Here is a 21330-nt window from a genome sequence, read left to right as displayed (position 1 = left end):
GAATGAATTTATTTGATGATTAAACACATATAACACTGCACTGCAGTCAAAATCACAGAGGATGAAAACACAATAAAGCCCATTATTTATTATTATTTCCATTGCGGTCCTCCAGTATAACACTTAACACCACAAGATAAAAGCAAAACAAGACAGCAAGTGAAGACAGTATCAACACATAAATAAATAGCAGGCGGCGGGGCAGCTCTGTCAACATGCTCATGTTTTCTTGGTCATAAAAAGTTAGAATTAAAGTTGAATATGCTACATGGTATTTTGTAACCATTTCTTTACGGCCACTTTAAACTTTAGGTGAGGTTTTTAGATAAGCCCGCAGTGGGTTTCTACCTCACCTGCACATGTAACTTTATTTCTATTTTTTCTCTGTCTGACTTTTCTTTTTTTTTTCAATTGTGCAAATAAACTAAACTAAACTAAACTAAACTAAACTAAACTAAACTAAACATGCTCTGTGAAACACTCAATTTCAGATTAGTGGGCAGATTATTCCACTGTACTGCTGCACTGTAGAGAAATGTGTTTTTGCCCGTTAGGCTGTTGACTCGAAAAGGTCTGAAGTCTGTCGAGCTGCCTCTGGTAAAGTAGCTGTGATTGTCTCTTAGTAGTCAGAAATAATTGATTAAGTACTTTGATACCCTATTTTGCCCAGGTTGTCCTCAGTAATGAGACGTTAAGAGTAGGGCTGAACGATTTTGAAAAAATATCTAATTGCGATTATTTTGACTGATATTGCAATTGCGATATGATTTGCGATATTAGAGGGAATTTTTACATCATTATTCTCATTTTCATTGGAAAACGTATTAAAATGATAATGGTGTGATTTTTGTGGGGATCTGTACCAAACAAAGATGTTTTCTTCAGTCTGTAGAATATGATGTGTAGGCCAGGACATCTCTGCTGCACCACAATATTTACTTTAAAATGATATTTTGACACATTTCACCTTTAACAAATATTGCGCCTCCTGCGATTTGAAAATTGCAGTAGGCCATGTTGCGATTTCGATAAAATTTTGATTAATTATTCAGCCCTAGTTAAGAGTAATGATGTTAGCAGGTGGCAGCAGGTGGAAGAGTTATTTTCCCTCCGGGGCTCCAACAGGTAGACAGACGCTGGCTCTCGGGTCTCTCAGGCTTTGATGACCTGCTTTCTGTCTTCGTTGAGCTGAGTGAGTGTTCTGCATCTTCAGTTAGTTGTTTCACTGTTGGAATTAGAGCCGAGCAATTAGTCCAAAAGAAACTGAAATCGCAGTATGAACTTCTGCCATTTCCACATCTCAGAGGCTGCAGTTTGTGAACGAGGAGTTTTAGAGCTGCAGGTGATCTTTGGTCCATCAATCAAAACCTTTTATCAGACTCAAACTCAGTAAATCTGCACATTCACATCTATTTTGTTTTTTAACTAAATCACTTTTCTTTAAACAATTTAAAAGTTCTAAAAAAATGTATGACAAGAACAACTTGTGATGATCTGAATCACAGTTTAAATTGCAGTTGCAATATTCTGTCAAATATATATAATATTTATATATTACATTAGATAATATATTATATATTATACTACATATGTATATATATATATATATATATATAATGATTAGGGGTGTCACGATTCTCCAAATCCACGATTTGATTTGACTTTCGATTTTAAGGTCACGATTCAATTCGATTTTTGATTTAAACTTTTTTTTTTCAGCACTGACGGCTATGCCCTTCTTAGTGCCATGCCATTGTTCTGACCCATTATTCCAAAACCCCAATAGTCCGAAAAATGTCCCATTGGACCGAAAGCCCATCTGTCCGACAGCCCGTTATCCCGAAAACAATCCGAAAACACACACTGTCCCTGCAGTTAGAAAGATAAGTTAAACATTCCAAATAATAATTATAATGAAATTAATCTACTCTGAGGCAAATTTATCTTTCTTTATCTGTCCATCTGTCCAAGCACATGGCTAATTAGTGATTATTATATCATGTTCACATTGTCATGTCCACCGCACTGTAGTGTTGTGTATTGTGTTGTCCTGTACTGTGGTCCTGAAGGAGCGATGTGGCTCCTCTGGATACTGAGCTGTGTGGCTGAATCACAATAAATCTGACTGACTTGACTTGAAATGAAAGAAATCAATAGCGAGTCCTTGCAGGCATAACAACACATGACTTTGTGTGTGTGTGTGTGTGTGTGTGTGTGTAGAGAGTGTGTGTGGAGTTCAGTGCATCAACAGTGCAGCATGTTCATCTATAAGAGGCGACGCCTAATAAGAACAGACTCATACAAAGCACGATCGCATTTGAAAAATAGATTTATTTTGCAAAACGAGGAGCTGTTTTCCAATCGTCTTCCTCTCATAAAGCAAACGTTGAATTTAATTCAGAAACAAATCAAAATAGTCAACCACCAAAATACATATGAGAAATTCTGTTGTGCCTCTGAAAAAAAAAGCCATAAACAAAAACAAACCAAAATCAACACCAAACAAAACACCTTCAATGGTGAGGATTCACGAGGCAAGCTGTGTGTGTGCTGCAGTGTGTGTGTGTGTGTGTGTGTGTGTGTGTGGAGTGTGATGTCACCGCACATGAAAACAGAGCGATAGAAGTCGTCGGTATTCGTTTCCTGGATGGAATAAAATCGACCAACACAAGATCAGCAGCGAACCCCCCGGGGCCAGGAACACCTGATCCCAGAACAGTTTCAGTTTGCAAACGTTTTTGTGGGTTTTTGTGTTTCTTCAGTGGCGTTTTTCACCTTGTGCTCAACAAACCAAACTGCATGTGCTGGTGGCTCTGCTAACATTCACTATTACATCTTTAGAAGTGATGGGTTTCACTGACGAGCCATTTTGAGTCCCCAAATGAATTGCACTGAATGCTTAGTGGCAGGGAAGCAAAATGGCAACTGCTGAATGAATGAATGAATGAATGAATGATGAACATGGTGACATTGAGGAAAGCATAGGACAGCAGTGTAAACCAGGAACAATGGCAGTAAAAGAAAATGACGTTTTGTTCCATAATGTGATCTGTGCTAACTGAAAGGATCCCAGGTGAGTGAGTACGGGTTCAAATCAGGGCCAATATGTTTGAGTTGAAAAATAAAAAAGTTGTAAATGAAACAAAAATTATTGTAACCAAAAAGTAGTCATTGTAAGTTAAAATCAAGAACCAAAACCATGATGAACAAAATAATTATGAGTTTAGAGCAAAACAATCAGTTCTACACCTCTAAAATATTAAGTAAAAATACCGTTGACCAAATACATAAATAAAAAATGTTTAAACCAAAAATAAGTTGTGTTTTTAAAAAACACTGAATGACTGAAACAAAGTCCGCAAAGAGAAAGATTGACAAAATACTTAAAGCTAGAACATTTTGAAATTCCAACTTATTTTTGGTTTAAAATCAACAATATTTTTACTTAACTTAATATTTTACAGGTCCCTCTGACTGGTTAAACAAGGATTAAAAATGTCAGTGACAAAGATGTTTGAACCTTGAAGACTTCTCACACCGAGTGAACATTTGATATATTCTCTATTGCAGAGCTCTGTTGCCCAGTTGTTGTGCAGAACAAGAACCTTCTATCGCAAACGTAACCAACTTGACGTTTGGAAAAATGTACAGCCGAATATCTTTGGAGTGTGAACGTTTACCTCGTCCGCATCAAACGTTTTATCACTAAGAACCTTTGAAGAGCAGAAGGTGTTTTATCACTCAGTGGACAGTCTGCTGTCATCAGTAGTCAAACTGCTGAAAGTGCTACAAGCTTGAGAAATACAAACAGTAATGGCAGTAGTAGTGTTCCAGTATAGTTACAGTATAGTGTGATATAATAACATGTCAACAGAACCTTCTTCTGGGCAGATTCCCCTCAGTATCTCGGGTCATGATCGGCAAAAAATGATGTAAAGAGTCAGGATGATCTGAGGATCACGATGCTTTTGCTGCGGCAGAATAAAAACTTCGTACCTCCGGTTTTGATGTTGATTTGTTGTCACACGGAACCCATCCGACAGGAACGGGAGTCATTCTGAAAGTAAGACTAGATTTCGCGAACTCTTGGAAAGTCTACTTTCTTTGGGAGATACAAGGTTTTCACCAGCCAGCAGCATTGTGGGAAACTGAACCCGGTTGGTTCAGTCCACTTTAAAAACTGAACCAAGGTTTTCTAAGATCCAAATGGAGCCAGTAAGCACCTTGGGGTTCCTCATTATATCCCTAAGGGGTTCCTTGAAGGACCCCCACATGTTTGAGGTTCCTGGAAGTACCGTCAGGGCTCATGAGCCCTGTGATAAGGGGTTCCTCAAGGAACCTTGCGGGGTTCCTCGAGGAACCTCGTGGGTTCCCCTGTGGCTGCAGTCTGGAAACCCCCTGACAGTTCTTCAAAGCCGGTCTGAGTCGCTCCACGGTCTGAACGGAGGTATTGAATATTTCTCAGAGTAACCAACAGAACAAGCATAAATAGATTGAGGCACATTAAAGGTTTTCCTTCATGTCTGAGTCCCAGAGCTTTGTCACTGTGACTCCAGCTCTTCCTTCATGTGAAGCTCCTCCTGTCTTCTTCCTCCAGGTCTTCACTTAGCCCCTCGTGTCCCTTCCTGCCGCCCGCAGCGGCGTCCGTCACGTCACAACGACGTCACGGTGGTGGAGCGGGCCGAGTGGGCGTGGCCCGGCGACGGAAACGGACAGGGGGCGGGGCAGGGGGCGGGGCTCTGCGGCGACGGACACGCCCTCGGCCGGCCGCGGGCCTCCGGCGGCAGGCTCTCGGCCAATCGCGCCAGCTGCTCCTCCCCCCGCTTTATGAGGTCGTCCAGGTGCCGCCGGCGAATCAGAAGCGAGGGTTTGGCGGCGACGAGGCGGCGGTAGTCGCGGAGCTGCGGCGCGGTGAGGCGGCCGGACAGGACGCCCTGAACCACCCGCTGACGCCGCTCCAGGTTCTCCTTCAGCTCCCGAGCGTCTTCGGTCTGACTGAGGAGCTGAGAGCGCTTCTGATGGAGAGAGTCCTGACAGAAAACAACATGTCAGTTCAGATCCTTTATCTGAAGCACTGAGAGGATGGGGGGGGGGGGGGGGGAGGGGAGGGAGGGAGGAGAGAGAGAGATGGGAGAGGGAGGGAGGGCGAGAGATGAGGGAGGGAGGGAGGGAGGGAGGGAGGGAGAGAGACGGGAGAGGGAGGGAGGGAGAGAGAGATGGGGAGGGAGGGGAAAGAGATGGGGAGGGATGGAGAGAGACGAGGGAGGGAGAGAGAGATGGGGAGGGAGGGAAAGAGATGGGGAGGGATGGAGAGAGACGAGGGAGGGAGAGAGAGAGATGGGAGGGAGTAGGGGAGGGAGGGAGGAAGGGAGAGAGAGATGGGGGAGGGAGGGAGGGAGGAGAGAGAGATGGGGAGGGAGAGAGATGGGGGAGGGAGGGAGGGAGGGAGGGAGAGAGACGGGAGAGGGAGGGAGGGAGAGAGAGATGGGGGAGGGAGGGAAAGAGATGGGAAGGGATGGAGAGAGACGAGGGAGGGAGAGAGAGAGACGGGGAGGGAGTAGGGGGAGGGAGGGAGGAGGGGGAGGGAGGGAGAGAGACGGGAGAGGGAGGGAGGGAGAGAGAGAGATGGGGGAGGGAGAGAGATGGGGGAGGGAGGGAGGGAGGGAGGGAGAGAGACGGGAGAGGGAGGGAGAGAGAGATGGGGGAGGGAGGGAAAGAGATGGGAAGGGATGGAGAGAGACGGGGAGGGAGGGAGGGAGAGAGAGAGAGATGAGGGAGGGAGGGAGAGATGGGGAGGGAGGGAAAGAGAGATGGGGAGGGATAGAGAGAGACGGGGAGGGAGGGAGAGAGAGAGATGGGTAAGGGAGAACAGGAAGGTTAGAGAGAGAAAACAGCTTCATGTCTTGTGTCTGTGGGTCTTGTGTCAGTTGCTTATTTTGCAGTAATGACCGTCTGTCTCTCTGTGCATCGTCCAGCTGATGAAACAGCTGCTCAGATAAAAACACATAAAATTATGTGACTCCAAATATCGACTAAAAGTGATTTTATTCCAAAGCGAAAGTCATTTACAGGCTCCTGCCGAACAGTCCAGCCTGCAGTGACGTGTTTCTGCCACCAGGCGGCGACACTTCATCTGATTATAGACCAACAACATGGAGCTGAGTGAGACGATCTGATGAGAGACATCAGTCTGTTATCCAGACATAACAAACCTCTGAACGCCTTCATTGCCAATCAGAACTGAGTATTCAACAAAGCTGTCTAATAATATACAGACAGACAGACACACAGACAGACAGACAGACAGGTAGACAGGTAGACAGACAGACAGACAGACAGACAGACAGGTAAACAGACAGACAGGTAGACAGACAGACAGACAGACAGACAGACAGACAGGTAAACAGACAGACAGGTAGACAGACAGACAGACAGACAGACAGACAGACAGACAGGTAGACAGACAGACAGACAGACAGACAGACAGACAGGTAGACAGGTAGACAGACAGGTAGACAGACAGACAGACAGACAGACAGACAGTAGAGACAGACAGACAGACAGACAGACAGACAGGTAGACAGACAGACAGACAGACAGACAGACAGGTAGACAGACAGACAGGCAGACAGAGAGACAGGTAGACAGACAGACAGACAGACAGACAGACAGACAGACAGACAGACAGACAGACAGACAGGTAGACAGACAGACAGACAGACAGGTAAACAGACAGACAGGTAAACAGACAGACAGGTACCCTCTCCTCCTCCTCCTCCTGTGTGTGTGTCTGCAGACTCAGCAGAGTCTTGTTGATCCTGGACAGCCGGCTGCAGAGCGACAGCAGCAGGTTCACGATCTTCTCCAGGTCTCCTGCAAGGTACCACAGACAGGTAGAGGTGAGACAGGTAACAGACAGCTAACAGACAGGTAACAGACAACCAACAGACAGCCAACAGACAGCCAACAGACAGCTAACAGACAGGTAACAGACAACCAACAGCCAACAGACCGCATACTGAGACAAATATGAAATACATTTGGAAAAAATCTGAAATATAAGCAGTATGAAAATAAATGAGAAAAAGATCTATGCAAGATATAACTATTCCTGGTAACTATAACTAATTAGAAAAATATAAGAATATGGAGAAAACATTTACAGCATATATGCAGGATGTGCAAAATGTGCGTTGTATTAGTTATTATATTTACTATTAATATAATGCAATTAACAATAATTCATAGACGTTTCTGAGCAGTGAACCACCGACCACCCACCAACAGTCTGCTGCAGCTGAAGTCATTAAAGCTGCAGCAGACTTGATGAAACTGAATATTTGATGTATATATATATATGTATTTAAAGATATACACTCACTGGCAACTTTATTAGGTACACCTGCTCGTTAACACAAACAGCCTGCTGCTCCAAACAGCCAATCGTGTGGCAGCAACTCAACACATAAAGCAGCAGACGGGGTGAAGGGGTTTAGTTTACATTAGATCAGCTTAGATGTGTGATCTAAGAGACTGAGACTCTGACTGTTGGTTCAGCATCACAAACATGTTCACTCTGCAGTCTGTAGAGCTGACAGAGAAAACAGCTTGTTAATGAGAGAGGTCAGAGGTCAGAGGTCAGAGGTCAGAGCAGAACGGACAGACTGGCTCAAGCTAACAGAAAGACAGACGCTCCAGTAACAGTCTGTACAGCAGCAGTGGAGGGCAGCAGCATCTGAACACACAGGGTGTTGGCTCTATCATAAATGTTGCTATAGCAACAGATGACCAGCCGGTACTAGAGGGGTGTTCCTAATAAAGTGACCGGTGAGTGTAGATCAGTGATTCTCAACCTTTTTCATATCAAGGACCCTAATTTAGTCCACATTAGAGCCATGGACCCCCATTTGATGAGATTTTGTCTCTTGGACCCAAATCTGAGAATATTTTTATTGTCAGATTTGATTTTGTCCAGAACTCCATGACTGTCTGTGTTGTAGGTAGAGAGATAACAGAGAAACTATGATCAGAACAGTCATTCTTCTACATTCTCTAATTGTGTTAACTTCTTGTAAATGAAATAATGTTGAAGTTTAGCAATTCATCAGTTTGCTGGGGACCCGCTGGAACCCCCTCAAGGACCCCTGGTGGTCCCCGGACCCCATGTTGAGAACCACATGTGTTTTAGAGTTGTGGGATCACGTGTGTGAGAAGTTCCCACCTATGAACATGCGGTACTTGTCCTTCTCGTTGGCCTTGCAGCGCTCCTGCACCAGGGCGTCCATGCTGCACCCCAGGGTGCCGTGGCGCCTCTGCTCCTCCTCCAGAGCCTCCTTCTCCCGCCGCAGAGCCGCCACGCTCCGCCTCAGCGCCTCGCACAGCTCCGCCTGGAGCCAGAGGAGAACCGGGATTAGACCAAGACCGAGTCTCTCAGCCCGGAGCGCCAGACGCTCTCTGTTGTTTCAGAGGGTCGATCTGGGGCCGGATTCACAAAACCCTCTTAAGAAAAAAAATCTAGGAAAAAATGCTATTCTCAAAAACAGTTCTTATATATTTTCTTAACTTTCTTCTTATGTTTCTTCCTAAGAAAAAACTTAGGAATAAATGGTATTCTTGAAATGAAAGTTCTCAAATTTGTTGTTGATTTTTGTCTTAACTTTCAGACGGCCCTTCACCTGTCTTAACACTCCTACAGTGAAAAGGTAAGCCTCTAATATCATATATTTAAACACATTTTAGACAAGTAGGTTATAGTTCAAAGTCTTCATAGGTTCCCCTACACCTAACATTAAGATGAACATTTATTGTAAAGCTTTATTTGGTGTAGGGCCAGGTAGGCCTCTGTCTCATGTCTGTTGGAAATAAGCTGCAAATTTTACAGTTACCAACAGCAACCAATGTTTAAATCTTTGCTCTAGTTGCTCTAAATAGGTTTTTCCCCAATTGTTTTGTAGATGGAAGCACTTTGGGTTGCCTCCTAGCCTTGTCTCCTAGCCTCCTAGCCTTGTCTCCTAGCCTCCTAGCCTTGTCTCCTAGCCTCAATGGCAGTAAGCCTAAAGTTTATTAACCAGAATTAATTCAGGCCCTATTTTGAGAAGTTCTTAAGTTGGAAAATTAAAGAAATTTGTAAGAAATGAGACTGTTACTAAGAAAATATTGAGGAATTGCACTTAAGAGCCTTCTTAAGAACTTCCTAAAATTTCCTCTTATGTCATTTCTTAAGATCTATCTTAAGAACACATTGGTGAATCCGGCTCCTGGTCTTTAGAGGCACGCTGCTGCTTTCTGGAGGCAATCTTCAGTTTTTTACTACACTGGTTGTTGTTTTGTTGGTGCAGTGGTTTGTGTGTGTGTGTGTGTGTGTGTGTGTGTGTGTGTGTGTGTGTGGTTGTATTTGCTTCTACCGCTGCAGGCTGTGTACTCGCTTGTTTTCTGATCAAAAATTGATTCGTTCTCCTCACCCAGAATGCACTTGGGAAGAAGATTCCCCCGGTCAGAGGCTGATGAATCCACTACAGCAGCCGGGGGGTGGGGGGGGGGGGGGGGGGGGGGGGGGGGGCGGCAGGCAAAACCACGATATTTGACAGCTCAATAAAAAAAACATGCCAACAGGGTGAAATCTACTCTATGTTTATTGCCCTTTATTTTGAATTTCATGGGCATTTTATTCTGACCCTGAACCACAAAGTTGAATTTTGTGGAGGCTGCTGGGAGTCAGACTCTGCTCTCTCATATGAAACATCAGAATAAGCCTTGATCAGCAGATGTTGACTCAATTTTTCAAAACATCACTATTCATATTTGGTACTTTTTTGGTACTTTGGTCAGACACTAAATGCATCTTACTACTGAGGCTGTAAAAAGCCCCTGGAGGAGCCACTCAGTCACACTTACTGTACACACTGTCAATATTTTCAGGAATCTCTTCTCTCTTTCTTCTTTGTCTTTGACCATTTCCAATCCGGATTTAGACCCCATCATAGCACTGAGACGGCCCTTATTAGATCATTATTATTCATTATTGTGAATGATCTTCGTATAAACACAGACTCAGGCAAGCTTTCTGTCCTTGTACTTCTGGATCTTAGTGCTGCATTTGACACTGTTGATCACACAATATTATTAGACTAGAAAATTGGGTCCTATAGGGGCTGTGGGGCCTGCCTATAGGGTAAGACCACTGGAAAGACTCTAGGCTCCTTTGAAGAATCCTTCGAAGAATCCTTCAAGATCTCATATAAATTGATTTCATTTTTGAGAGGAAAAATTGAGGGAGTCACTCTCAGTTATACTGGCTGACCAGAGGTGTCACTAGTGTGAGAGTGACTGCTCAACATCTTTCTTTCTTTTCGTTTTTAATGTCATATTATGTATTTTTTCTGTTTTATGTGAAGCACATTGTATTTGCCTTGTGTATGAAATGTGCTATATAAATAAAGTTTGCTTGCCTTGCCTTGCCTTGTCTCTGACGTTTGATATTTAAATTCAGTTTGTAAACCTTGATTGCTGCTTGTCTGTCTGTGTGTCTAAATGTCTGTCTGTTGCTCTGCTGCAGCCTCACCAAGTCAAACTCCTAGTATGTGAAAATAATAGTAGAAAGTAGAAAATAAACCTGATTCTGATGCTGATAACTGTCTTTTCCCCTGCAGTGCCACTGGCTTCCATTCATAATGTCTTGGTGACACTTTACAACAGCTTTATTCCTGTTGTGGTTTTTCAAGATAACATACTGACACCGGTACGATTATACTGTGAGCGTCGTGATCCGCAAAAAACAACTTTTATCATAGTTTTCGAAGTGGAAGCTACTTTTCCGTCTGTGATTGATTACGGTGACATATCGTACATGCATGCAGCCTCCTCCATCTTACGGAGCCTTGGTTCAGTGTACCATGCATCTCTATGTTTTATTACAAATGCAAAGTCCCTTACTCACCATTGCATTCTTTATGATTTGGTGTGTTGGACATCACTGTCCACCCGTAGACGACAGCATTGGTTTATTTTTTATCTATAAAGCGATACTGGGTAAACTTCCAGCTTACCTCTGTACCCTTCTGTCTCAGAACTGGTAGCAACCAGCTCCGCTCCTCCAAGCGGTTGTTTTTTAATGAGTTTTGACAGATCTGGGGAAAACTGCATTTTCCAACTATGCACCTTGGGCATGGAATAATCTAGAAAATGATCTAAAATTAGACACATTTATATCCTTTGATGAATTTAAGGGCATCATAAAAGAATGTGGTGATGGAGACATGTAGTTGTTTTTCTGGAGAGGCCACTGTGAATAGCTGTTCTTCTGTTTTATTGTGGATCTTTGTATATCATGTTGTATATGCTGCTTTTTAATATGTGGTGATTCTGTACGGCTGCTACCTTGGCCAGGTCTCTCTTGTAAAAGAGATTTTTGATCTCAATGGGACTTCCTGGTAAAATAAATAAAAAAGACTGTCCCGTATGCCCTGAGGTTTCTACTGCAGTAGAGTGGGAGACTGCAGCCCAGGGTTCAAAATACAGAACTATTCCTTTAAGTAAAAGTATTATAAGTACACAATATTGAAATGATGAAAATGGTGTAAAACACAACACAAGTAGAAACAATTCTGTTTATACACTATATACCAGTGGTTCTCAACGTGGGGTCCGGGGACCACCAGGGGTCCTTGAGGGGGTTCCCAGAAAGTTGAATGAACCGTTAAACTTCAGCATAATTTCATTTTCAAGAAGTTAACTCAATTAGAGAATGTAGAAGAATGATTAGTTTGACTGTTATCCCTCAATACAGATGGGAATTCTGGACAAAATCATATCTAACAATAAAATTATTCTTAGATTTGGGTCTGAGAGACAAAATCTCATCAAATGGGGGTCCATGGCTCTAAAGTGGACTAAATTAGAGGTCCTTCATATGAAAAAGGTTGAGAATCACTGCTATATACTACTGTGCTGTTGTTACACCATTTTAACTACATTATGGATTAAGGAGATTTTCTAACACTATATTATTATTTTCTGAACAGACTTGTCCGAGGAAATCCAGCTAAAATCAGTGTCTTCTTTCAAAACACACACACAGGCTTCTGAATTCTTTGATGTTTTTATTATTTTTGCTGTATTTTAATGTTTGGCTTTGCTTGTTTGTTCCTGTTTTCTCGCTCCAGTTTTACTTTTCTTTATTGTCTCATGGTCTCATTTTGTTTTTCCGTCTCTTGTTGGATTTCTAACTTTTCCTTCACCTGTTTGCCTGTGAAGCTCTTTGTAAGAGTGTTTTGATAAGTGCTGTATAAATAAAGTTTATTATTATTATTTTTGTCAACACATGGTAAAGTGTGTCTGACCTTCCTGGTGTCGAGGTCTCTCTCCTCCTCGTCCAGATCCGTCTCCATCCCTCGCTCCGCACCGCCGCCATCTTGGATTCTGGAGGGAGAGAATGCAATTTAAAAATGTAAAATTCACCAAGATCCCATTTCCTCATCAACTCATCTTTATTCATTCATTTCTTTAAGGGATAAAGATCAGAAACAGTGATGGAAGGAGTGAAAGAAAGACAGAAGATTTAAAAAGTAAAAGAGGGGAAGAAGGAGGATAAGGGAAGTAAATGAGTGAATGAATTTTATTTCATTACGAGAGGTAGATAAATAAAGCAATAAGTGAGTCAATATAGGAAGGAGAAAGAAAGAAAAATATGTAAATTAGGAAAGAAAGAATGGTAGAAAGGGAGGAGCGCTCAAATTCTTCAGTGTCCCTTTTCCTCATAATGTCATCTTTGTTCATTTATTTCTATGTTTTAATAATTTGCTTATGATTTCTATTTTAATCCTCTCTTAATAATTATGAGGGAGATAGCGAGGGCTTAAGAGATGAAAGAAAGAGGGAAGGAAAGAAAAAGAGAAAGAGTTAATGAACCTGAAACCTCAGAGACAAACGACCTGGGAAACGACGCTCAGCTTTAAAATAAATCAAATCATGGAACTTGATACAAGAAGTTTTCCGGCTCTTGAGGGTCTGCTCTTCATTTCTGCACACATCAAAACGTCTGAGCACTTATTCAAATAAACTTCAAGTTCTGTCTGGGAAGTCTGTTATACCGGCTCAGGACACTAGATGTCAGTGTTGTCCAACTGTTCAGACAGCAGCCTGAGAGCTGTCTGTCTATGCCTGTCTGTCTCTCTGTCTGTCTGCCTGCCTGTCTGCCTCTCTGTCTCTCTCTGTCTCTGCCTGTCTGTCTGTCTGTCTGCCTGTCTGTCTGTCTGTCTCTCTGTCTGTCTGCCTGCCTGCCTGTCTGTCTGTCTGTCTGTCTGAAGGGAAGTGCTGAGGACAGAGATGAGGAGCAAAGGATGGTTTCCCCTCCAGCCTGTTTAGATCTGAACAGACTGTACCTAGTTCAGCCAGGACTAGGTACAATAACAAAGGTAGAGTCAAGACTAGGTACAGTAACAAAGGTAGAGTCGGGACTAGGTAGAGTCAAGACTAGGTACAGTAACAAAGGTAGAGTCGGGACTAGGTAAAGTAACAAAGGTAGAGTCGGGACTAGGTAGAGTCAAGACTAGGTAGAGTAACAAAGGTAGAGTCGGGACTAGGTAGAGTCGGGACTAGGTAGAGTCAAGACTAGGTAGAGTAACAAAGGTAGAGTCGGGACTAGGTAGAGTCAAGACTAGGTAAAGTAACAAAGGTAGAGTCGGGACTAGGTAGAGTCGGGACTAGGTAGAGTCAAGACTAGGTAGAGTAACAAAGGTAGAGTCGGAACTAGGTACAGTAACAAAGGTAGAGTCGGGACTAGGTAGAGTAACAAAGGTAGAGTCGGGACTAGGTAAAGTAACAAAGGTAGAGTCGGGACTAGGTAGAGTAACAAAGGTAGAGTTGGGAGTAGGTACAGTAACAAAGGTAGCAGAAGAATAAGCTTCACTTCCTCCATCACCAACATTACAACCACCCAGTAGTGAGGAGGTCAAAGGTCAGAGCCACAGCACCCGGACGACTGATGGAACAAACGTTCCTGTGAGCCCAGACTGATCCTGTGTGACAGAGAAGTGCTGAGGACAGAGATGAGGAGAAAAGGACGGTTTCCCCTCCAGCCTGGTTAGATCTGAACCAGGTCCACATGGTTCATCATGAAGCCTCCGAGTCGTCAGCAGCCGGGTGTTTATCTGCTCCTCCTTGGAAACATTCCTCTCTCTGAACATCACGCTCACCAACAAACCAAAACACTTCCAACTTTAAAAACTACAAACAGAGTCATTCCTATGTTCCCAGGGTCCAATGTTCCCCAGTTCTAGGGTTAGGTTAGGGTTAGGTTGGTTTCTTGTAGATATTTAGGACCTTCAAAATCAAATAAAATGATAACAATTGGTTTTGTGTTTATATAGCTGTTTTGAAGCCTTGTTCCAATAAAAAAACTGGATAATATTTATGAAATATTTTAACTTGAAACGGGTCAAATTTGACCCGAACACAATAGGAGGGTTAATGTATGTTAACAAAATATTGAACTGGAGAACATAGGACCTTGGGAACTTAGGACCCTGGGAACATAGGACCTTGGGAACATAGGACCCTGGGAACATAGGACCTTGGGAACATAGGACCCTGGGAACATAGATACGCTCCCACTACAAACTATACCAGAGTTTTGTAAACTTCTGTGTAATTGTTTCTTTTCTGCGTCAGAGCCGGATTAGAGAAGGAGGCTGTCGTCAAACACAACAAGCATGATGAAGATCCAGGTTCAGTCCTGGTCCTCGATGTTCTTCTTATCCTCCACTGAGCTGCATGACCTGCTTCCCTGTTGTTTTCATCTGATGGCTGAGGAACCATCCTTAACACTGTGTTTTTAATCTTTGTGTTGCATAAAGCAGCATACACTTTTATATAAAGATCCATCTGTTTTTAGTTGTGTCTCTGTTTTCTATTTGTATCTGTTTAACTCTTGTATTACATTTTTATTCCTATTTTTATTAGTTTTTTAAGTATCTTCATTATTCAACACTATTTTATTTAATTGTGGTACTTTCTCTTTATTTCTTTGGATTTTATTGTATGTAAAGCACTTTGTAAACATTGGTTTTAGAAAAGTGCTATACAAATAAGTGTACTATTATTATTATTATTAAGTGAGACACCTAAAGTACAAACTGAGTAAAGATAGTACAATTTTCAAAGGTTTTTGAAAATTGCTCTTGATAATGGAGCCAAAATGCAACAGTAGTTCAGCAGGCAGCAGTAAAACTGAGACTTCTACAACAGCTGCATCTGTTTTGATTGATTCATTTGATGCAATTCAATTCATTTGTTTGCTGGTTTGCTGAAAAAAACCTTCATGTATTTCAGGCCAGTGCACTCAAGATGCCATCGATGTAGACCAATCAAAGGCAAAATGCATGATGTTAGATTACCTGTCGTCCAAATGGCTGCTGTCCCTGCCTTGCCATGGCGATTTTCCAGCCAATCCGATGCTAGGGAAGATCTCCTCCATGAGCTCTACAGTAGTCTTACCCCCCCATGTGTCCAGGAGGGGCGCCAGAGAGCGGTCCCGCAACACCTGGGTTCAATAACAAAGGTAGAGTCAGGACTAGGTACAGTAAAGAAGGTAGAGTCGGGACTAGGTACAGTAACAAAGGTAGAGTCAGGACTAGGTACAGTAACAAAGGTAGAGTCGGGACTACGAACAGTAACAAAGGTAGAGTCATGACTAGGTACAGTAACAAAGGTAGAGTCAGGAGTAGGTACAGTAATAAAGGTAGAGTCAAGACTAGGTACAGTAACAAAGGTAGAGTCAGGAGTAGGTACAGTAATAAAGGTAGAGTCAAGACTAGGTACAGTAACAAAGGTAGAGTTGGGACTAGGTAGAGTCAGGACTAGGAACAGTAACAAAGGTAGAGTCGGGACCACGTAGAGTAACAAAGGTAGAGTCATGACTAGGTACAGTAACAAAGGTAGAGTCGGGACTAGGAACAGTAACAAAGGTAGAGTCAGGACTAGGTACAGTAACAAAGGTAGAGTCATGACTAGGTAGAGTAACAAAGGTAGAGTCGGGCCTAGGTACAGTAACAAAGGTAGAGTCAGGACTAGGAACAGTAACAAAGGTAGAGTCAGGACTAGGTACAGTAACAAAGGTAGAGTCATGACTAGGTAGAGTAACAAAGGTAGAGTCGGGCCTAGGTACAGTAACAAAGGTAGAGTCAGGACTAGCAACAGTAACAAAGGTAGAGTCGGGACTAGCAACAGTAACAAAGGTAGAGTCGGGACTAGGAACAGTAACAAAGGTAGAGTCATGACTAGGTACAGTAACAAAGGTAGAGTCGGGACTAGGTAGAGTAACATTTTAAAATTCCCAGACTCTTTCATGTTTTCCAGGAGTGGGAACTCTGCCACTGAAAGCGTCTGGCAGCTAATCCCCACCAGTGTTTTAACTGCTGAGCCTAACGACCCACCAGCTGCCGGGACAGAGCCTCCACCCTCAGCTCCTCGGACGACCTCTCCCTCCTGGGCAGGGGCTGGTACTCCAGCCCCAGGCTGTCCTCGGCCTCCTGGGCGTCCGGACCGCCGGGGGAGGAGGAGGAGACAGGCAGAGGTTGTGGCTCCAGAGGGAGGCTGGGCGGAGGGGAGGGGAAGAGGGAGGAGGAGGGGAGCGATGGAGGAGAATGGAGGGAAAGGCTCCGGTCCGAAACCACCGGGGAGTCGAGGTTCTCCCAACTAGGAGGGACAGACAGACAGAGACATGGAGAAAGAGAAGCAGGCAGTAAGAAAATGAATAAAGGGTCAACAGACACATCAGTGAAGACTACAGACCGAGCCTCTTTTATCAAAAAGGTTTCAAATATTTAGTGAAGAAAGCAGCCAAAATCCTTTAAAGGTCCCAGATTGTTAATTTTCGATGATTTTGTTTTCAAATCTCCTCTGACTCTGGATCAGAATAAAGTTCTTCATGATGTTCTGCAGATAAATGTAGTTTAGTTTAGTTAAACTGAATGAGTGGATTTCAATCATTCTTTAGTGAGGGAGCCAATCAGGACTGAGTCTGAGTGTTTTGGTCAAACCGTCGTCTCTGTGTTCGCCACTGTTTTATCAAAAACAAACACAGGAACGCCTCTGATTGGACAGCCAAAGAGTTTTATTTCCCCCAAACTGTTCAGAGAAGCAGAGAACCAACCTGCCCACGCTCTGCAGTGCAGGGGGAGGAGAGGAGGGAGGAGGAGGAGGGAAGTCCTCCGTGATGTCCGTCTCTCTGATTGGTGGAGGAGCGGACGGAGGGGCGGGATGCTGGAGGAAAACCTCATCGAAGTCCCCCTGCGATTGGCGGACGGAGGATTCCGGGGGATGTGATTGGTCGATCGGGTCGGAGAGGCCGGACTCTGAGATACGCAGCGAGGGGAGGTGCTGGCGGACGGAGGGGGGAGGAGTCAGCGGCTCGTCCCCGTCCTCCTGCCTGTCGGGCGGGGCTGCGGGCGGGACGAGGGGCTGCGGCGATGGCGTCTTTGGTGATGCTGGTCCGGTTTTTTCCTCACAATCCCCCTCTCCCGTGTCCAAACTGAACGCTCTCTCTCTGCAGAAATCCTTCGCAGTATCTCCTGATGCGTAGGTGTCGCTCAGGCTGTGTCTGACGTGGAGATCCAGGCCTCTGTCCTCCTCCGGGTTTTCCAGCCTGACGCTAGCGGCCCTACTACCGCTTTCAACGTCGCTAGTGGCGGCGCCTGTACTGCTGTCATCGGCGTCACCCGCGGCAGTCTGCAGGACACACGGGAAGGCGATGGCGTCCAGGTTGGCCAGGCTCAGCCGCTCGCCGGCGTGCCACTCCCCCCCCCCGCCGCCCGGGGCACCGGGGGGGGAGAAGGGGCAGGGCAGACCGACAGACGCCGCCAGGGTGGAGGCACTCAGTGCCCGCTGCCGCTCGCCAGTCTTAGGACGCTCCCTCCGAGTGACAGGAGGGTGGGAGGAGCCTGGGCCTAGGAGCAGAAAACAAGGAGGGGTCAGACTGATAGGAGGAGAAAACAAGGAGGGGTCAGACTGATAGGAGGAGAAAACAAGGAGGGGTCAGACTGATAGGAGGAGAAAACAAGGAGGGGTCAGACTGATAGGAGGGGTCAGACTGGTAGGAGCAGAAAACAAGGAGGGGTCAGACTGATAGGAGGAGAAAACAAGGAGGGGTCTGTGTCCTCATCTCCTCACCTTGATCAGGTGCCGTCTGGACCAGGTTCAGGTTGATCTGGTAAAGCTGAGGAGAGACGGGTCGTCCTGCAGGTCTGAGAGACAGACAGGCAGACAGACAGGTAGACAGACAAGTATGAGATTAATAATACAGACAGACAGACAGCTGCTAAATAGTTACATATCGTTCAGTAAAATCAATAGATGTGATTGGTATTTGGCCCCTATTTCATAATGCATATATTTATATTTTTGTAATGTTTAGATGTACTTGTTTATATGTAGCATACAGTATATTTCATATTTTTGGTATATTTTTCATTTCATAAACTCATTTGGACTAGAGCTGCACGATATTGACAAATAATCATATTGTATTGACAAGAAATAAGTATATTTAGTATATTTATGCTCAGAAATATTTTTATATTTTTTTTACATTAATGGTTTAATGTCTGCTGTCTCAATACCAGTCTAGCTACATTCAAACATATATAGAGTAAACATTGGTCAATTACCACGGACTAAACCACATGAATTAATTAGCATACTGTTAGCGGAAGCATTTGTTTCCTCGCCAAGATATCTTTAAGACCTCCGCTCATCTGACCCGCTCTCCCTGCTTATTCTGAGCATAGACACAACGCTGAAATCACATATTATTATTACATTATGAATATTAACGCAGCCCCAAATGTCTTTATTCATATTTAAATCCCGTGTCTCTCGGCTGCGTCCCGATCTGCCTGCAGGATCGTTCCAGTCTCTGCTTTAATCTGATCAGCTGATTCAGGGTCAGTGCTGCTGTTACATTCAGACTCCAGACAGAATTCCTGCGGTGACCTTTGACCCTTCACATTTTCAACCAGGCATATTTAACATTTTTAACTTCATAAATCTCCGAGGACTTTTCCTGTCGCTGTGCCAGGGAGTTTTCTCTCCTTCACTGAGTTCCTCCCTCCCTCCCTCCTTCCCTCCCTCTCTCCTCTCTTGACCTCCTTCTCTCCTTCACTCTCTGCCTCCTTCCCTTCCATCCTAAATACTCCACTCCTTTCCCTCTTCTCCTCCCTCTCGATCATTTCTCTCCCTCTTCGCTCCTCGCCTCCTTCCCTTCCTCCTTGTCTCCTTTCATGCCGAGGGATGCTCCCTCATTCCCTCCCTCCTTCCTTACTCCCTACCTCCTCCTCTCTTCCTCCCCTCCACAGGATATCTGCAGGTTTCAGAAAGAGTTTTTTAATGCTGCGTGGAACTGAATCAAAGATCAATTTAAAAACCAAAATAAAGAACCAAACCTGTTTCTGACTGAACAGCTAAAAGTTATGAAAACTTTGTCTAACAAAATGCTAATCAATGGGGAAAGCGGAATATAATCGTCCCTCCTTTCACCTCCTCCTCCCTCTTTTCACTTCCCCTCTCCTCCCTCCCTTCCTTCCCTTCCCTCTCACCTCCTTCTCTCCTTCCCTTCCTTCCCTCTTCTCCTTTCCTCTCACCTCCTTCTCTCCTTCCCTCTTCTCCTCTCCTCTCACCTCATTCCCTTCCCTGTCTCCTTCCTTCCCTCCTCTCTCCTCTCCTCTCACCTCCTTCTCTCCTTCCCTCTTCTCCTCTCCTCTCACTTCCTTCCCTTCCCTGTCTCCTTCCTTCCCTCTCCTCTCCTCTCACCTCCTTCTCTCCTTCCCTCCTCTCCTCTCACCTCCTTCCCTTCCGTCTCCTTCCTTCCCTCCCCTCTCCTCTCACCTCCTTCTCTCCTTCCATTCCCTCTCTCCTCTCCTCTCACTTCCTTCTCTCCTTCCCCCTTCTCCTCTCCTCACCTCCTTCCCTTCCCTGTCTCCTTCCTTCCCTCCTCCCTCCTCTCCTCTCACCTCCTTCTCTCCTTATCTTCCCTCTCTCCTTCCTTCCCTCCTCCTCTCCTCTCCTCTCACCTCCCTCCCTTCCTTCCCTCCATCTCCTCTCTAAGATGCCAACTCCTGGGCAGACTGACTCATAAGGGCATGGCTAGTTTTAAAATAGCAGACACACACACACACACACACACACACACACACACACACACACACACACACACACACACACACACACACACACACTGAGGTTCAAGTCTGTTCCTGTCTGTTATCCTATTATGGAAGAGACCCGGCGGGCTGATCAGTTCCCATCATCAACTCCTCAAGTTCTTCAAGAGGAAAAAATCTGATCTGAAAATCCAAAATGGAAAAGAAACGCTAAACAAATGAAGCGTTAGAGGCTGCAGCTTGTGGAGGTTTGACTTTCTACTAAAGTCTTCAGCTTCTACTGTTTTTTTTTTTTTTTTTTTTACTTTTACAACCCATCTATTCAGTCTGGCTTTTATGTAGTGTTTTATAATTTTATGGTTTTAGTATTTATACTTATTTTATTTATTCTCATTATTATTTATTTTTTTCTATTTTGTTTTATCAACATGTCACTGTTGATCATTATTATTTATTTTATTCTATTTTATTTTATTAACATTTTACTGTTTTACTATAATCAATTTATTTTGTGTCGTATTTCATAATTTTATTTTTATTGTTATTTTTATTGCTTATCTTTTATTATCTTAACTACCCATCATTTATTATTCTCTTATTCTATTAAGTTTTTGGGGTTTTTTTTTGGTTGTTTTGGTGTGCATTAGTCTCTAAATCCATTTTTAACATTTAACGTTTTGTGAATCACTTGTAAAGCACTTTGAATTGCATTTGATTTGTTTGAAAGGTGCTATAAATAAAGTTTGATTGATTGATTGATTGACTGATTGATTGATGTCTTTCTGCTCACTGGGAGCTGAGCAGTACAGCCACAGTCTGATGGAGGAGTTTCTCTTCCTCACTGAACCGAGCCGAGCCGAACTGAACTGAACTGAGCCGAGCCGAGCCGAGCCGAGCGTCTCTCACCTGTCTGCAGCCACAGAGCAGCATCCGGCTTCAGAGGAGAAAACACCAAACAGCCTCAGGTTCCCTGCTGGGACGTCCTGGAACACACACACACACACACAGTTTGGTCAAATTGGGAACATTTTATTGGGTTTTGAGCAGCCACTGTAGCTGTAAATCAGACCCAGCTGTTGATCAGGGTTCCTACGCAGGTCTGGAAAGTCTGCAAAAGTATTAAAAATGAATTTGATCATTTCCAGGTCTTGAATAGTTTGAGAATCTGAAAAAAAAA

At 44.0% G+C, this 21330-nt stretch overlaps 1 protein-coding gene across 1 annotated transcript in view; it reads right to left on the bottom strand.

The window, feature by feature from the left end:
• Positions 1-2333: 2333 nt before the first annotated feature.
• Positions 2334-21330, bottom strand: part of shroom3 (shroom family member 3) — a 46899-nt gene continuing 27902 nt past the window's right edge. Inside the window, exons 16-24 of the mRNA XM_071528730.1 lie at positions 21060-21136; positions 18166-18239; positions 17150-17942; positions 16431-16692; positions 15393-15538; positions 12339-12417; positions 8222-8387; positions 6761-6873; positions 2334-5030 (exon numbers count right to left, since the gene is read on the bottom strand). Coding sequence (XP_071384831.1) covers positions 4653-5030; positions 6761-6873; positions 8222-8387; positions 12339-12417; positions 15393-15538; positions 16431-16692; positions 17150-17942; positions 18166-18239; positions 21060-21136 — 2088 coding nt within the window. The 3' untranslated portion in view covers positions 2334-4652. The remainder of the gene's footprint in view (positions 5031-6760; positions 6874-8221; positions 8388-12338; positions 12418-15392; positions 15539-16430; positions 16693-17149; positions 17943-18165; positions 18240-21059; positions 21137-21330) is intronic.

The sequence above is a fragment of the Centroberyx affinis genome, unplaced genomic scaffold, assembly GCF_046629955.1.
Source record: "Centroberyx affinis isolate AG114_WGS23_722 - 3 ecotype Tasmania unplaced genomic scaffold, CSIRO-AGI_Caff_v1 ptg001719l_1, whole genome shotgun sequence".
In the NCBI taxonomy this organism is placed as follows: domain Eukaryota; kingdom Metazoa; phylum Chordata; class Actinopteri; order Beryciformes; family Berycidae; genus Centroberyx; species Centroberyx affinis.
This window is presented reverse-complemented; position numbering and strand designations above follow the sequence as displayed.